The 17408-nt window shown below is 40.4% G+C and overlaps 1 protein-coding gene across 1 annotated transcript in view; it reads right to left on the minus strand.

Moving 5' to 3' along the window:
* Positions 1 to 5968: 5968 nt before the first annotated feature.
* Positions 5969 to 17408, minus strand: part of NUP58 (nucleoporin 58) — a 56519-nt gene continuing 45079 nt past the window's right edge. Inside the window, exon 15 of the mRNA XM_054577155.1 lies at positions 5969 to 6201. Within this exon, the coding sequence (XP_054433130.1) occupies positions 6119 to 6201 (83 nt within the window). The 3' untranslated portion in view covers positions 5969 to 6118. The remainder of the gene's footprint in view (positions 6202 to 17408) is intronic.

The following is a 17408-nucleotide window of genomic DNA, read 5'->3' on the forward strand; positions in this document are numbered from 1 at the left end:
TCCTTGCTCTTCATTTATTGATCTTTGGGGCCATTTTCCCTCCTTTTCCCCAAAAATCCCTGAGATCTGAAGCTCAGCCCAACAGACCACACTAATGGCTGCCCTAGGCCATTCTTCCTCACCTCATTCATTCCTTAAAGACTTTAGCTCACGATTTGTTCCCATTTTTTCCAGTACTACTACTGCCGTATTCCTTGGTAACACCAAATAACTATGTTGACCCATCCAGCACCCTTTCCTCCAGTGATTTTTATATTCACCCTGCTTGGCATCCTCTCTCATGGTCGCACGCCCAGCACTGTCTAGCAGAACTGTCTGTGATGATGGAAATATCCTATATCTGTACAACTCAATATGGTGGCCACTTGTCACATGTAACTTTTCAAATGTGCCTAGTGTGACTGAAGGCCTAATTTTGTATTTTATGTACTGTTAATTAATTTTAATTTAAATAGCCACCCAACACTAGTGGCTATGGCTATTGTCTTGGAAATCACAGCTCTAGACTTTGTCACTGTCAGCAACTTCAAAACCCCTCCCAGATGTGAATTTCAATCACCGTATTCTTCTAGCATCATCTATTTTTTTCCCTGCACATTCACTTGAATCACAAATACAATAATCCTTTTATCTCTAAGGACCTAAAATTCACTGATCCTAAAATTATCTCATTTTCCCTCAGTTCTTCATTCTCCTCCTTCCCCAATTTAAATTCTAACATCCCTAACAACTTGTCATTCTCTAGCTTCATTTTATCTGCTTGCCAAAAAAAAACAACAACAAACAAAACAGAAAAAAAACGATTTAACCAAGTCTCTGCCTTCTACCTGCCAAAATCAGAACATCATAATATAGAGAAGAAAAATGCCCAACTCTGTTGACTGGACTTGTTGAATTCATGGCTGCCAACTTCAAAAGGGTACTCAGTATTACCTCACAATCTAATCTCTTTACTCTTTTGCTGTCATGGGGTGACTATTGTGTATCTTCTTTCTTCTCAAGCCTCCACATCTTCACTTCTGTCACCACTCTCAGCTTTCACAAGCTCCCACCACAACATCATCCTGCCTTCCACATCTATGCCCATGAACTCTGCATTCTCTTGGGTTACTGTGGATCAACTGCCTCTGCTCTTATTTAAGACAGACCCAATTTCCCCTTAACTTTTCCAAGAACACCACTCTAATAATTCTCTTCTCTCTCTCTCTTGCATCATTGACTTATGTTTTTCCATTGTGTCTTTTCTGTAAACATACAAACATACCATTATTTCTAGCATATTCATAAAAATTCTTGATTTTAATACTCCTTCCAATTCTGACCCCACTTTTCAACAGTTTCCTCAAAGGGGTTGTCTTTTCTCAGTATCATTTTCTTTCCATTCTTTTTTGAGGTAAAAATTGGGTACAATAAACCACATATAGACTTCTGGTCAATATGGTGGCATAGATAAATAAGGCCCGCCTCCCTGTACAACTGCATCAAAATTACAACTAAATTATAGAACCACTATTACTCAGAACCATCAGAAATTGAGTTAAATGGAAGTCTGACAACTATGGAACTAAAGAAACAGCATCTATCCAGACTGATAGGAGGGGTGCAGATACAGAACAAGCTGGTCCCACATCTACATGTGGTGGATAAAAATTTTGGAGGGATATCTTGGGAATGAGGACTCCCAGCCCCACACCATCCCGGGTTTCCAGTGCCAGGAAGATAGGTCCCCATAAATTTGGCTGCCAAAAACAAGTGGGCGCCAAGTCAGTGGAAGAAATATCTGGAGCCCCAAGCAGTTCCTCTTAAAGAACCCGCACACAGACTTACTCAGATTCACTCGCACTGAGCTCCAGTGCCTGCATAGCAGCTTGAAAGGCACCAGGGTTATACAGGGAGGAACTCAAGTGGCTGGCATCAAGGTGATAGCTGGGGGATAGCTTATTCCCAGACAGTAAGGCAGGCAGAAGCCATTGTCCCTTTTCTGAACCTTTTCCCTGCAAAGAGCCACAGAACTGGCAGGTGGGTGCCATGTCTGAGACTCCATCAACCTGGCTAACACTGTTGGCCCTGCCCTGGAGAACACCTGAGACACTATCCCACCCAACTTACGGGCCTACACAAGCTATTAACAGAGACTCTCCCATATGAATGGCTGGTCTTGGCTCATGCTTCAGAACTTTCTAAACCATCTCAAACAAGCAACAGCCAGCCTCAGTGAGCCTCCAGCCCCTGTACCTCTTGCTAAGTGGCCCCAGGCCTGGCACTAGCAGCAGCCAGCCTAGATTCACAGCTTGGCTTTGCCTGGGAATCTCCAAACCCCAGCCATCTAAGATTGCTTTACAACTTAGGCTGGGTGGCCCCAAGTAAAACATAGGTGGGGGCTTGTTGGGAAATGCCCGGCCTGGTTTCAGAAGCTGTAACCCTGCCAACAGGTTGGAGGACCCCAAGGCTGGAAATAATCAGGAGGTCTTGGAGAAGTAGGCTTCTAAGGAGACTTGGCCTGTCCCCCTTGGCAGGGGCATAGCCCCTGCCTCTCTGCTTTGCCATGGATCATCAAATAGCCAATGACGGGTAAGTTACCTCGCACTGAGGTATACAACCTAAGACAGGTATTGGCCAATATTGGCAGCAGACAAGAAATTGAGGGACACAGAGAAGGGGCAAAAAGGCCCCTGCACCTCTCGGCTTGGCTTGGACATGACCAGAGTCCTCATTGCAGCCGAAAACCAGTCTCCTTATCTCTTGGTGGTTCCCTCCCCCTGCCTGGCACAAGCTTGAAACAATGCAGGAAAAACAGTCCTAAATCAGATCTGGTGCATCCCAGGGTAATCAGGACTAAAAGTACATTCTTTAGAGTGTGCTCTGTTCCTCCCTCAAATCTCTGGTCAGCTCATGCTGCGAAGGATATTCACATTATTTACACCTTTCCTTGTCAAGACATTTGCTTTATTTACACCTTTTACCCTATATCTTTAAGGTGCCTTTAAGTCTACTTCCCCCTTATCTATAGTCTCCATTGTTGATTCTAGTCTCCTCTCAGACCATGTAAATCAGTGATTTCCTGTCACTTGTTTTCCTAAAGGTATCTATTCTCTGTGAAACTTAACTTGCTAATGTAACGAGTGTACATATTCATTCCTGTTACCTAGCCCACTGATAAGCTTTTCAATAAAAGCTTTGAAACAGAGGGCAACAGGGCCTTCCGCACTAGAGGGATGTGCCATGGCCTTCTCTGGTCAGAGGGAAGTACCCTGTCTGCTCTCCCGGCAAACAGAGAAGTGTTTGCAACGTTTTGTGTTTATTCCCCCTCATCTGTGACAACCCCAGGATGGGCTCTGTGGTTTTCAGAGCCCTGCTCCCACCTCAGCGGGCCCCAGCCGTTTCCCTCAGGGTTCAGAGAGCACTGTGCTCTCTGTGGCACTCCCCTGCGGTGGTGCGCACCTATAGCCGCCACACAGTGCAACAGGGGCTGACCTTGGCCTGCACCACCTGGGAAACCCCAGGACCCGCGCTCCTAGTAGGCAGCTACAGACCACATCAGAGCACCGCCACCCTGCCGCTGCACAGCTGATCCTCCACAGAGGGCAGAGGTTGGTGATCAGTTGTCACAGCCAGTCTTTAAGCTGACTGGCCTGGGTAAATCCCTCCCATGGATCTGCCAACACCAATCAAGGTTCAACGACAAGAGGAAGGTGTTTTCAGCCCACATGAAGGGTACACCTCAAGTACCCAGCTTGGGTGATAGGGGAGACTGTGCCACTGGACCCTACAGTACACCTACTACATTAGGCCATGCTACCAAGAGAGGGAGTCACAGCAGCTCTACCTAATACATAGAAACAAACACAGGAAGGCTGCCAAAATGAGGAGACAAAAAACATGGCCCAAATAAAAGAACAGATCAAAACTCCAGGAAAAAAACTAAACAAAATGGAGATAAGCAATCTTTCAGATGCAGCGTTCAAAACACTGCTCATAAGGATGCTCAAAGAACTTAACGAGGGGCTCAATAGGATAAAAAAGACCCAATGGGAAACAAAGGATACACTAATTGAAACAAAGAATAATTTACAGAAAAACAACAGTAGAGTGGATGAAGCCAAGAATCAAATCAATGATTTGGAACATAAAGAAGCAAAAAACAATCAATCAGAACAAGAAGAAGGAAAAAGAATCCAAAAAACAAGGATAGTATATGCAGCCTCTGAGACATCTCCAAGTGTTCCAACATTTGCATCATAGGGGTACCAGAAGGAAAAGAAAAGAAGCAAAATATTGGAAATCTCTATTGGAAAAAATAATGAAAGAAAACTTCCTTAATTTGGTGAAGGAAATAGACATGCAAGTCCAGGGAGCACAGAGAGTCTTAAAGAAGATGGATGCAAAGAATGGTCAGATCACATCACTCCTCTGTATGAATTCTCCAGAGACTTAGCATCCCATTCATAGTGAAAGCCAACATCTTTCTAACAGCTGGTAAGGCCCTATACAATCTGATCTCATTGAAACTCTGCAAAAGCCTCATCTCTTCCTACTTGCCTTCCTCTCTTCATTCCAGCCACATGTTGCTCTTTGAATGAGCCAATGAATCCTCTTGCCTTGAGACTTGTGCTACTCCCTCAATCTGTTTTGCCGATGTCTCTGCACAGCTCCCCTGATTATCTCTACCTTCTCTCTTTAAACATCATCTTCTTGGTGAGATTTCCTCTAGCTACTTCATTGAAAATTGCAAGTCTGATCCTGCAGCCCCAGTAGTCTCGATCCTTTTCCTATTTTCTTTCCATAGCACCAATCACCACTTAACATTTCTACATGTTTAACCTATTTTCTATATTGTCTATGTCCCCCAACTAGAATATGTTCCATGAGAGCTGAAGTTTTTGTTTGCTTTGTTCTCTTACCTATTCCAACATTTAGGAAGTTGTCTGACTCATAATAGTTGCTCAAGAAATATTTGTTAATAGTATAAACATAGGAATGTTGTATTCATCATAAGAATGAACTGTACAATATACAAATGTGCAATAAGCATATGAAAAGATGTTCAACATTATTAGTCATTAGGGACATGAAAATCAAAACCACAGTGAGCTACCACTTCACACCCACTAGGATGTCTGTAATAAAAATGACAGACAAAAGCAGGATATGAGGGTATTGGAACCTTCATACTTTGCTGGTGAAATGTAAAATGAGGCAGCTACTTTAGAAAAGTCTGGCAGTTCCTCAAAATGATAAGTACAGAGTTACTATGTGAACAGCAATTCCTATCCTAGGTATATACTCAAGAGAATTGAAAACATATGTCCACACAAACACCTGTACATGAATGTTCACAGCAGCATTATTCATAATAGCTAAAAAGTGGAAACAACCTAAATGTCCATCAACTTATGAATGGATAAAACGTATTATAACCACATAATGAATATTATTCAGTGATAAAAAAGGAATGAAGTTCTGATATATCCTACAACATGGATGACCCTTGAAGACCTTATGCTGACTGAAAGAAGCCAGTCATTTATATGAAACATCCAGAACAGGCAAATATATAGAAGCAAAGTAGATGAATGGTTACCTAGGACTTGAGGTAGTAGTGGGGAATGAGGAGTGACTGCTCACGTGTACGGGATTTCTTTTGGGGGTAACAAAAATGTTCTAAAATTAGATTGTGATATTACACAATTCTGTGAATACATTAAAACCATTAAATGTATCTTTCAAATGGGTGCACTGTATGGTATATAAATCATATCTCAATAGAGCTTTTTTTCCCCAAAAAATGATTTGCATAATTCAAGTTAAATCTTTAATTCACTATACTTGGTCAGTTGTATTTTGTATCAGCTTTCTCTATTCCACCTATGAATTTTCCACAGTATCTTATATACACTGAATTAATGGCCTCCTTTTCAATTCTTTTAAACATGCTAGGTACGTAGTATATAATCCATTAGATTATCCTTAAACATCAAGGGCATGTTGCCTTTCCTGAATTCTAAAAACCTTGACCAAACTCACTCTAAGACTTATAGTTCTGTTCTTAAATATGAAATTCACAAAATGATCATCAGAAGTTCCTTGTCAAGTAGATATTTGTTGATTCAATAATTGCTCAGAACTGGATTTTTCTTCCTATTTCATTGGTTTCTGTAACACTCGGTTTTCGAAATCCTGTTAAAACCTTTGACTTGTCGCCTAAGGAAAAAAAAGAAAAATAGTTGGGACCGTATTATGACAATTACAATAGTTAATATTTATTGCCTGCTTAGCTTGCACCAAGCATATACTTAAGCATCTTACATGTTATTTTAATCTTCACAATCAACCTGTAAGATAGGTATTATTATTCCTCTTATTAATGACACACAAAGATGTTAAATAACTTGGCCAAGATCATGCACCTATTAAGTGGTGGAAAAGAGATTCTAATCCTAGCAGCCCAATTCTAACACCTATAATGGAGAAAGATTAACAATGAATCACTGAATTAACTCTTTTCTCACTGCATTAATTATTTAACTCCAAGATATTTATGGAGTCAAATTAGATGCTAAGTATTGAGGATAAAAAAACAAAACAAAACAAAACAAAACAAAACAAAACCAGACAGGGCTCCTGTTCTGGTATTGTGCGATCTAATGCAGGAGATGAATATACCACCAAGTAGCAAAAATATAATGTGGCAAACCTGTATCATAGAGTCCAAAGCCTAACCAGAGAGAAGACATGGAGAAGATCTGGCTGATGATTTGCTGGAGAAGATGAGGAAGGATGAGAAAAGATGGTGCTGAAAAGCTAACATTTCTCCCAGACAAGACGTGGCATGTGTAAAAGCAAAATGGTAGGAAAGAACACAGTGTTCTGGAGTGGCCTTAGTGTGTGAGAGTATCAGAAGAAGAGGTTAGTAAAAGTAGAGAGCAGGTCATGAGAGGATTTCTATATTATGCTAAAGAGCTTGGAATAAAAAAAACAGCAAAGCACATGGGCTTTCCATAATGCCATCTGCATCCTGAGATGACAAGTGTAAGGCTTCTGATGATGGGCAAGGGTGGGGACGATGAAAACAGGGGCACCGGGGAGGACAATCGATACAGAGATTTTAATAAGAAAGTGAATTAAATATCTGTAATTTATTTCTCTTTCACGTGTATGATAAGCCATATGTGGTCTCAGGACCATGGTTAGTACCATCTAAAGCAACACTGTCCCACAAATGTAAAGCAAGTCACATATGTATTTTAAATTTTATACTAGCTACATTAAAACAAGTAACATCTAAAATTGACAGTGGTAATGTGTTTTATTTAACTGAATATCTTATTTCAACATATAATCGATATAAAAATATTAATGAAACATTTTAATTCTTTTTTTATACCAAGTCTTTGAAATCTAGAGTGAATTGTGTACCTAAATGCTTCTCATTTTAGATGCTAAATGTGCCTTGGAAATACTCAGCCTGAATTTAAATTTCATAAAATTTACAGTTGAAAAGGTAAACAGGTATCCAAGTTGTTCCAAACACATTTAAATGTTTCCTAATACTTGAATCGAATATCAGTTTTAAAATTAAATTTTAAATTGATTCAAATGAAATGTGAAAGTTTATTTTCTCAGTCATACATAGCCAAATTCCAAGTGCTCAGGAGCCACATATGATGAGGGCCTACCACTTGGGACAGGAAAATTTAAAGCACGAATTCTGAACCAAGGCAGGATGATTTGGCAACCACTTCTGCTTGGCTTAAAATAGATGACCACTAAATATGTTTGTTATAGGATTTTTAAAGTGGAGAATCACTAATTCTAAAATAATGGCACATAAAACAGTGTATAGGAGCAGAAGGAAACTCTTCATAAGATGAGAATGAATAAATGGTTAGTCAGCACAGTGTTATTTTTGGCTAAGTTACGTAAAAGAACATTGTTCTTTAGACCAATCTTTCCCCTCTCCCCAGCTAATACATTAACAAGACATAAACAGTGATTGGAAAGAACCATTCTTTGTCATAAATGTGCCTAAAAAAAAGTAAAACACACACAAAAACAAGGCCCCTAATAGAACTTTAAGCCATAAAATAACAGGTCAGGGAACAATGCAAGAAATTGGTAACTAGCCATCAGAAAGGCGGAAAATCATCTCTCCTGCCCCCTGCTGGTAGCTGCCTGCACTGTAGATCGCCAATCTGGTGATGACTGGTCGCCAGATGCTTTCTGCAGCATTGAGGAACTCACTTTATGTTTTCTTTCCTAAGTTTATTTGTGAGCAGATTAACCATTGTAACATCTGTGTGAACAGGGAAGGCCAGAAGCCTGACTCTGTGTAAGCCGGATTTCCCGACTGGAAAACGGAGGAAAAAATCTCCCCCACCTCACTAGAGTATTCCAAAGCTGTATTGAGATATGATTTAGAGTAGAGTAGTCACTAGAGAAGGGGGGTGTACAGAGGAGTCCTGTGATTGTTAAAGGAGGGAAGGGGAATTGACAAAGCCATTGTGAAGCGCAGCAAATGATGAAACTGGTGTGGCAGGTGATTCAACAAGCAAAATTATGCGAGTGGAAGAGACAGCAGAGAATGCTGGGAAATGAAAGGGGCTGCTCCGACGAGGTGGGGAAAGCCAATGTACCGCCACCGGGTCTATCCACTAACTTTTCAAAAGTAGAAGATGTGGAATTTCATGTAAAATCTGATTTTCAAAAAGGAGCAAACATCCTGTGGGCTTAACACATCAAGTTGCAGACTTCTAGTTTAAAACCTTTGAACATAAAGTGACAAAGCAACACCAGAAACAGAGCTAAAGTGAAAGCTTAAGTAAAGTTGAAATAAAAGCTAAGTGAGTAGTTATTCTAAAGAAAGGATAATATAAACTAGATCATGGATAAAAAAGAATAAAATCACTGCTGGGTCAGGTACAATCTAGGTCAGTTTACATCACATCAGAAATAAGATAGATTCAATAGAATATATACCCACAAAAATTAAAGGCTTTCTACTTAAAACTGTTTTTGGATTAGACCTCCTAAAATGCACTCCCACTACAAAACACCTGAAAATGATGGATACTATTTTTCAAAACACCTGTTAAACTCATAGCTGAGCTAGCAAGACAGTAAGGTAAATTCCTAGAAGCCAAAAAAGCAATGAAATCTTGAGGAAGCAGGGAGCCCTGAGGCTGGGAGCTGCCAGTGATTGAGGCTTTAGCAGCTGTTTAAGAGGCAAAGCCCAAGGCCCAGGAGCTAGTGGCTGTCTTCTAGAAAACCCCCTAGAGAACATTCTGCCCTTTGTTACCAATAGTTTTAGCTAAGTATATGACCACCTACCGAAAGACATTGCCTAGCCTTACATGCAGCTCTATGACTAGGTTTTGACCACTGTGATGCAGCAGAAGTAATATATGTAACTAAACAGGAAAAGAAGTGTTCTTCCCTCCACGCTCTCCTTTTTCTCATGGGCTGGAATGCAAATACAAGGTGGGGCAAAAGTAGGTTTACAGTTGTTCATATGGAAAATAGTACAATAAATAATAATACAAGAATTATTTTGCTCTTTTGCTTACTCATAACTGTAACCCTACTTTTGCTCCATCCTGTATAATCCATCATGCAGACAAGGACATTACTCTAAGAGTGACAGAGCACTATTAGGAGCCTGGGCCTCTCAGCCCACTGAACTACTTGGACAATCATGTGAAAGAGAAATAAATTATCTTGCTTCAGCCACTGTATTTTGAGGTCTTTTAATAAAGGAGCAGCCTTGCCCTGTATCTTAAGTGATAATAAGCCATGCAAGGTAAGAATACCCTAGAGAACAGGAATACCAAAGGTCTATACTAGAATTCAGCAAACTTTTTTTCTAAAGGGCATACGGTTGTGATTATTTTAGGCTTTACAGGCCATATGGTCTCTGTCCCAGCTACTTAATTCTTTCATCATAGAACAGTAGACACAGACACTAAATAAACAAATTGGCATGGCTGTGTTCTGATAAACCCTTATTTACAAAAATAGGAAGTCAGCTAGATTTAGCCTACAGGCCATAGTTTGCCAACCCCTTGTTAACACGATTACCATAAGGAAGGAGGAGGAAGGAGGAAGGAAGGGAGGAAGGAAGGAATGAAGGAAGGAAAGGAAGGAGGGAGGGAGGGAGAGAGGGAGGGAAGGAAAGGGAGGGGGAGGGGTGGAGGAGAAAAGAAAAAAAGAAACAGCAGGAAAGGAACAGTGATAAAACTTGCTTGTTGTAGACTCTCTCAAGTGAAAGAAAATTCTGCTCTAAGAATTATTTACAACTAACCCTCAGAATGGGCAGTGTTTTAATTCATACTACATATGTGGTCTAAAATTCCTCAGAGTGCAATGTTATCCTAAGAGGAGCTGGGTTGGTAGTGCTCTCAGGTGCCTGACATGAGAAGCAAATGTAAGCCCTCTCTGAAGGAACACATCTTCAGCCACAGAGAATTCCCAGAGATAAATTCCTATCCAAGAAGAGTTCACAAATAAGGATCACAAAACACACAAGGAGAAAGACAAGCCACACTGAGCAAAAGTCAACAGAAAAATAAAATAACAAAATCAGACCCTATTGACTTTAGATGTTGGACTGATCAATGTCAAATATAAAATACGTTAAATAAGTCTTAAAGAAGAGCAGTATAAGTAAGGAATAAGAAATTATCAAAAAGTGACCAGGCATAATTTTTCAAGAACCAATTAGAACTTCTAAAAGTGAAAGAAATTAAAATTAAGAAAATTTCCAATAAAATTACCAAAAGAATTTTTTTAATCTAAAAGATGGCCTAAAACCACAAAGACAATGAGGATAGGAAAAGAGGTAATGGCAAGGAAATTTTAGAAATTGGAATGAAAAAGTAACTGACTTGGCCTATCAAGAAAGCTAAATTTTAAACTTAGAGTGGGGAAAGCTAAGAAGGAAACTACTTGTATTTCTGCAACTAGGGGTGAAAGTGGGACTGAGAACAGAACTGATCAAAAGCATAAACAGGTGACAACTGGCAGTTTGAAATGGAGAAAAAAGGGAGACTGCTGCTTATGTAACAAACCTAACAGAAACATATTACTCTTTAAACTCTCATTTTTGATAAAAAGAATTAAAAAATGAAAACGATTCTGCTCTTTTCAAGAGTAATAAATTCACTGGACTAAATTAAGTCAATTGGGGGCAAAGTATCAATAGAGAGACATATATAAAATAGATCTTTAAATATTTATATGCCATTAAAAATAGGGATAGCTTTTAATGATATATTGTCAATTTTATTTATATAGAAATGTGATTTTAATTATATCTGTACACACACATATATCACACAGATTCAACCTGTATCAGGAATCTAAAAATCATAGTTTTTAAGGAAGTTCTCCTATAGATTATTTTAAAAGAACATCATTACATCTAACAAGGACTCAGTCTAGAATGTCCAGTTAAAAGAGAGTTTATTTCAGTTTTCAAAGTGGTACCTATAGGTAATATCGTTCAAAAACAGAACTTGTTGTTCATGTTATTTAAGAGTTGTTATCCTTGAATCAAGTCCTCACATCTACTTATGAGAAAAAAATTTTAAAGAAATGAAAAAAAATCCTCATTGGTCACAGTGATTTAATTTTTCTTCTGTCTTCTTCATTTTTAACAACATAGAAGGCATCAATTAAATTTGAAAATGACACTGAGCTGAAACTGAAGCTTTCTCTAGAATGATACCTGAAATATTAGAATTGAGTCTTAGCATCATCACTTAGCACTTGTATAACTGGATAAATTATTCACCTGTAAAAGAAAAAGGTCACATCACCTATCTTAATGTTACTGCAATGCTCAAAAATTCTACAACTCTCAAAGTGTTATGGGTTTGAAGTCTATGTGCTGATGCTGCAAAAAGCCAAAACTCAACATGTCTGTGTTTGGAGTAAGAAGGGTTTATTGACTGAGAAGCCACCGACTGAGAAGCCACCAACTCAGAAGACAAGAGACCTAACCCTCAGCTTCATCTCAGAAATGTATGGAATTTAGGCTTCTTTTATGTTAAGGAAAGAGGAAAAGGGAGGGGTTGTTTTTGTAAAACTCAAGATGCAAGCAGAATTCTTCTAATGATTAGCACATCTATGTGCAGGACAAAGCAGGAGTGTGGAAAGCAGGATCAATAAGTGGCGTTGATCCGGTCAAGATAACATAAAGTAGATAAAACAAAATGGAGTCACTCATGTCAACCAAGATAACTACCTAAGTCACACTAGATACATCTGGCAAGGAGACACACCTACGATATTTGCACACGTGATCAGAGTACCATGTCCGCAGAGTGAGACCACCCATAGGCAGGCTCCTGGGGAAATTCTCCACTTGCCATCAGGGATGCCAAGACACTTAGCAAGAGACCCAGAAGGGTGGAGTACACCACTTTCAAGGTATAACTGAGGCAGGCTCCAGGCCACTGCAGAGACAGCTGAGCCCCACACACCAAGATGCTGCTCCACACCACACTGATCTCTCTTGGCATCAGTCACTGGAAGCTCTGCCCTCCTGAACTGAAGACTTCCTCTGCGCTGCTGCCACCTGGCTCCAGAGATCCTTCCTTGAAAGACGCTGACAATTCCTTTGCCCACCGTGTTGTCTCCTGGACCCACAGACCGAGACTCTGGGACTCGGGTTCATTATCCCCCAGTTCTCTCATGTGAAGTTATTACTGATTGTTTCTGAGTGATTAGTATTGTTATTAGGTTAGTATAGATTTGGATTAAATCTGCATTAATAAAAACTGAGTGAACCTGTATTAATAAAATCCAAGTGAATAGCACAGTCACCTGTGTTGGCTCCCAGTTATTTCTGGGTGCCAGTGTCACCTGTAGGATGGGTGGTCATACAGGCCACTTGGCGCTTTTGGTTCTTAAGGCCTGGGCCAGATGATCCAAGTGGAGACCAAGAGTCGACTTATAGGAAAGACTACCATATTTTGCTGTGCATAATGCATGCTTTTTTTGCCCAGATTTTTGAGGGGAAAAATAAGGATGCACATTATACATGGGTATAATGATCACATACCATGGGTATAACAATGGTATAACAATCCCATGTATAAGGCACACAAAAACATGGGTGCGCATTATACACAGCAAAATGTAGTATATCGTGAACATACACCTGTGACAAGGAGCTGTTAGCCTGAAGGCCATGGGAATAAGCAGGCTTGAACAAGATGGAATCAAAGAGAGAGACCAAGCAATCCCCCCCCATTTTTGTTGTTCATTCCTCAATCTGCAGGTTCAATTAAGAGGTAGTATTAACTTCTAAGGTAGAGACAGATTTGCGTGTCCACTGTGCCCCTCTTATGTGGCTCTTACAATCTCACATGCCCACCTCTTCCACGGTGCTTCCCAAACAACAGAGGGGTCATACCAGGTGTTAAATTCGCAAGCAGAGACCACAGCAATAGTAGAAGTAGCAGAAGACCAGGATAGTTGTACCCCAATATGAGACAGAGAATAGAGAGTAACTTTTGTTATTCTGTCCGTCAGGACCCAAACCACGATGAGTTGGCCACAGTACAAACACTTCCTTGTTCAGCTAGTAAGTAATCTAAAGCTTTCCTTTTGCCTAAGGACCCACATGCCAAGGACTCTATCTGTTGAGATCTTAGAGGTTGGGCAGTCAAAAGAGCCAAATCACTGACTACATAGATTCAATTCTGTAACACCAGCATTTGATAAGATTTATGGAAACAAAAAAGTGAAGGTTAATGATCAGAGAAAATTGCAAACCAGTTTCTGAGTTTGTAGGCCAGAAACATCTTTTGTAGTTTGAATGTCTCTGATGATGTCATCAGGTACTTAGGTAAAGTTTCTGCGTGGCTTACACGGCGTCAGTCACTGAGGGGGATTAAGCAGGAGCTGCTGTGGCAGTCTCCGAAATCTACATCATGTCGTCCATCAGCAGTTTGTGACTGCGAGGCTCATGAAAAGGGCAGTTTTAGTTCCCAGTGATTCCAAGTCACTGGAAGAATTCAGGATCCAGTCCAGTGTACAAGTAGAAAACAAAACAAAACAAAACTCAAAAAAGACAATGGATAGCACTAGATTCTAATATCCACAAAGGTATATTATAGTTCCTATTGAAGCAACTTTCTCTCTAAAATCACCCCCATTTTTACCAAAGATAGCCAAATTAAGACTAATTTATCTGCAAAATGTGTCTAGTTTCAATAAACTTGGCCTGATTATTTCTGTAAGCCTAGCAAGAATAAGTAATTAACCATAAATTAGCCTTTAAATCTGCTTTGCTGCAATTTTCCTAAGGAATCTTCAGATTAAACTTTAAAGGTTCACTTGAGGCCAGAAAAGCCAAGGCAAGGACATGCCATCAGATTTTGCCTGAAATACTTACATACTTGGGTGAGTTTCTCTCTTCTTGAGGACCCAACATACCTGGAGATTCTTTCCTCCAATGATAACAAGTACAGTGGAACTATCTCTATCAGTTAATATGTAGGCAGCTTGATGGTTTGGGGCAGATGGTGAACATCAGGCACGTTATCCAAGTAATGAAGGCACCAGGATCATTTGTAATGTGAGTGTGGCGGAAAAACACCAAGTTAAGCAGCTTATCAGTGCTCTTGGGGTTGGTTCCCGTCCACAGAGCCTGGACTTCAACAGGTTCAACAGGGATCAGTTTGGCTGGCTGGGACACACCTCACTCTCTGGCAAGAAGCATCCTGTCAAACTTGGGAGAAGTTGCAAGTCCAACCCCCACTCAAGTGTACCCTCTCCTGGTTCAACATCTCAAGGAGCCCTGAACAGTAGCTGACACCATCAGCTCTGGTGCTAAGGCATCAGGCCGTAGCCTTAACAGGCACAGACAGGGGCACTTCCTTTGCAGCAGTTCCTAAGCCTTGGCAAGGAGACTCATATTATTATCAGCCTAATTCATTTGCTACCTGCCTTGGCAATAACCATCACCCACCCATAAAAAGTAGAGGACTATTAAGGAGCCCACAGCTGCTGCTTAGGGGTGTAAACCTAGGGCTTAAGGAATGGATCGGCCCTGTACCTAATTGCAAATGTTTACATGTGCCTGGGTACTAATGTGCTGCATTACTAGTATTTTGATGTCCTGGTCTACAGCTCTTGAGCAGCAGTTGACCAGTGCACAGATATCGCCTATTCTGCTAGAATATAATCCAAAGCAATGCAATTATCTAATAAAACTTTAGCCAGAGAGTCTAAGGTCTCCTTTTGACATACTATGGCCTGAGTGGTCTCATTGGCTATTGCTTTTAAAGTTATTGAAAGATTTCTAATCATGTTCATGGGCTCCCACTCCTTAGCAGGAAGATAAGGTTCTGCCAAACATTGGCCCAAAACCATCTTTCTGATAGCCAGGTACAAAGTCAGAATATTGAGGAGCTTCCCTTTTGAGTCAGTTGAATAAATTTAAAGGAAGCTAATCAAGTTCTATATGTACAAAGGAGATGGTTTAAAGCAGGTGGAATATTAGAAATACAGGTAAGTAAAGCTGCATAGAAGTGAGTTGAACATTACTGATGTTTTTGTTAGTTGTCTTCCAATCAGTAACTTGGGATCTGTTAGGGGTTTGCATGTGTATTCTGACTTGTGGGATGTATCTATGGTTGGAACAGGAGCACATCTCCTTTTGATTTCTGAAGACATTCTGACTGAATTTTCATTGGCAGTGGGGCTGTCCTGGGTGTTCTTAAGAGAAGTTGGATCAACATAACAGAGGAATGGGTTATTAAAAGAACCTGGCAGCGCAGAAGTGTTATTTAAAATTGATGATTCTAAAGATATGTCTAATTAACCAAACCAAACTCAAAACCAGCTTTAACAGCAAATATTTCCCAGATCACGAAATTCTGAAAAGCATTTGGTCTAGTTTCTGTTATATTTTTGAGAATTCTCATAAAGCACTTGTTTGTTTAAGCCATTTTAATATTACAAATTAGCAATACTATTCAGCAGTACAAATATGCTATATGCATGCTAAGACACACATAAACATATACATAAACACAGACATCAAATAGCTTTTATTTAAAAAATACTAGCTTGGGTAGAGTACAAAACTCAGATATTTCGTTCAGATGACCAAAGCTTTGCATGCTGTAGGAATTCCTCTAATGCTGTTTTAAAATTGACTTACAATCCGTCAAAGAATACATTCCATTTTCTGTGAAAGGCCTGAGATTCTCTCCTTCAAGGGTGCCCCTTAAGGTGGATTTGTCAACAAACAACAGAAGCTAGTGTGCGCGATAAAGTCAGAAATTCCGAGTCAAAAGAGTGGCTGCAAACTGCCTAAATTCAAGGCGGCAAATCTTCCTGGAGGAGGAGGGCACTGGGATGTGGCCAGAGGGCGAAACCCCACCACACGTCTGCAGAGGAGGATGTGGGGGGAAGGGAAGAGCGGAGGGAGAAGCAGCCTCAGTTGCCATTTTACTTATTAACTTCCAAACCAATAGGGAGAGAAACCTGAGGTCAACACATGAAAGGCAATAAATTGTGTATCTTCCTAACCAAACCCCAGGTTACAGATTTCAAATTCAAGTGGCCAAATGAATGCAAATGAACCCAATTACAAATTGGGTACAGGTCCTACAACTATTCCCCTCTCCAACATCGTACCCCAAACAAATGTAAAATAAGTTGACTTATCCCAAGGGGAAAGCCCAAATGGAGGGAAGAGAGTTCCTGGTTGTACACACAGGGGTGTCTTACCCTACTTCCAAAACAAACCCACTGATTTAGACACATGAATGTGTGGAGTCCAATGATCCTGCTCTCAGAAGGCCTCCAAAATACAGATGGCCTTCTCCCAAGGGAGAGAAAGCCCAGCTAGAGAGGAAGGATTCCTGGCTGTGCACCTGGAGAAACTTATCCTAGAAAAAAAAAAGGGAAAAAAAAAAAAAAAAAACCAACAGTAGACCAAAGTCCAAAGACTTTTCCTTGTTCCATACAAGGTGTGGGCCAAAGGCAGTCCTCCCAAGCTCTCAAGGCAAGAGGCCTTGGCAGCTGCTCAGGAGGCATAGAGGGAAACCCCAGATGCGGCTGGCCTACCAAGGGCACCATCTCCTCACTGGCTTGCCAAATTTTTACTGGCCCAAAGTCCACATGCCCAACACTTCAAACGGCCAAAACTCAACACGTTAAGTTCGAGTAAGGAAAGGCTCATTGATTGAGAAGGCACCAAAGGAGATGGGAGAACTCATTTTCAAATCCATTTCAAAAAAGTACAAAACTCAGATTTCTATTATGTCAAGGAAAGGGGAAATGGGAGGGGCTGTTTTTGTAAAACTCAAGGAGCAAGCAGTATTCCCCTAATGACTGACATGTCTATAAGCAGGACTAAGCAGAAGCTACTAGCCAAGAAGGCCATGGGAATA

The sequence above is a fragment of the Pteronotus mesoamericanus genome, unplaced genomic scaffold, assembly GCF_021234165.1.
Source record: "Pteronotus mesoamericanus isolate MK-2021 breed Mesoamerican mustached bat unplaced genomic scaffold, CSHL_Meso_final contig_41, whole genome shotgun sequence".
Classification (NCBI taxonomy): Eukaryota; Metazoa; Chordata; class Mammalia; order Chiroptera; family Mormoopidae; genus Pteronotus; species Pteronotus mesoamericanus.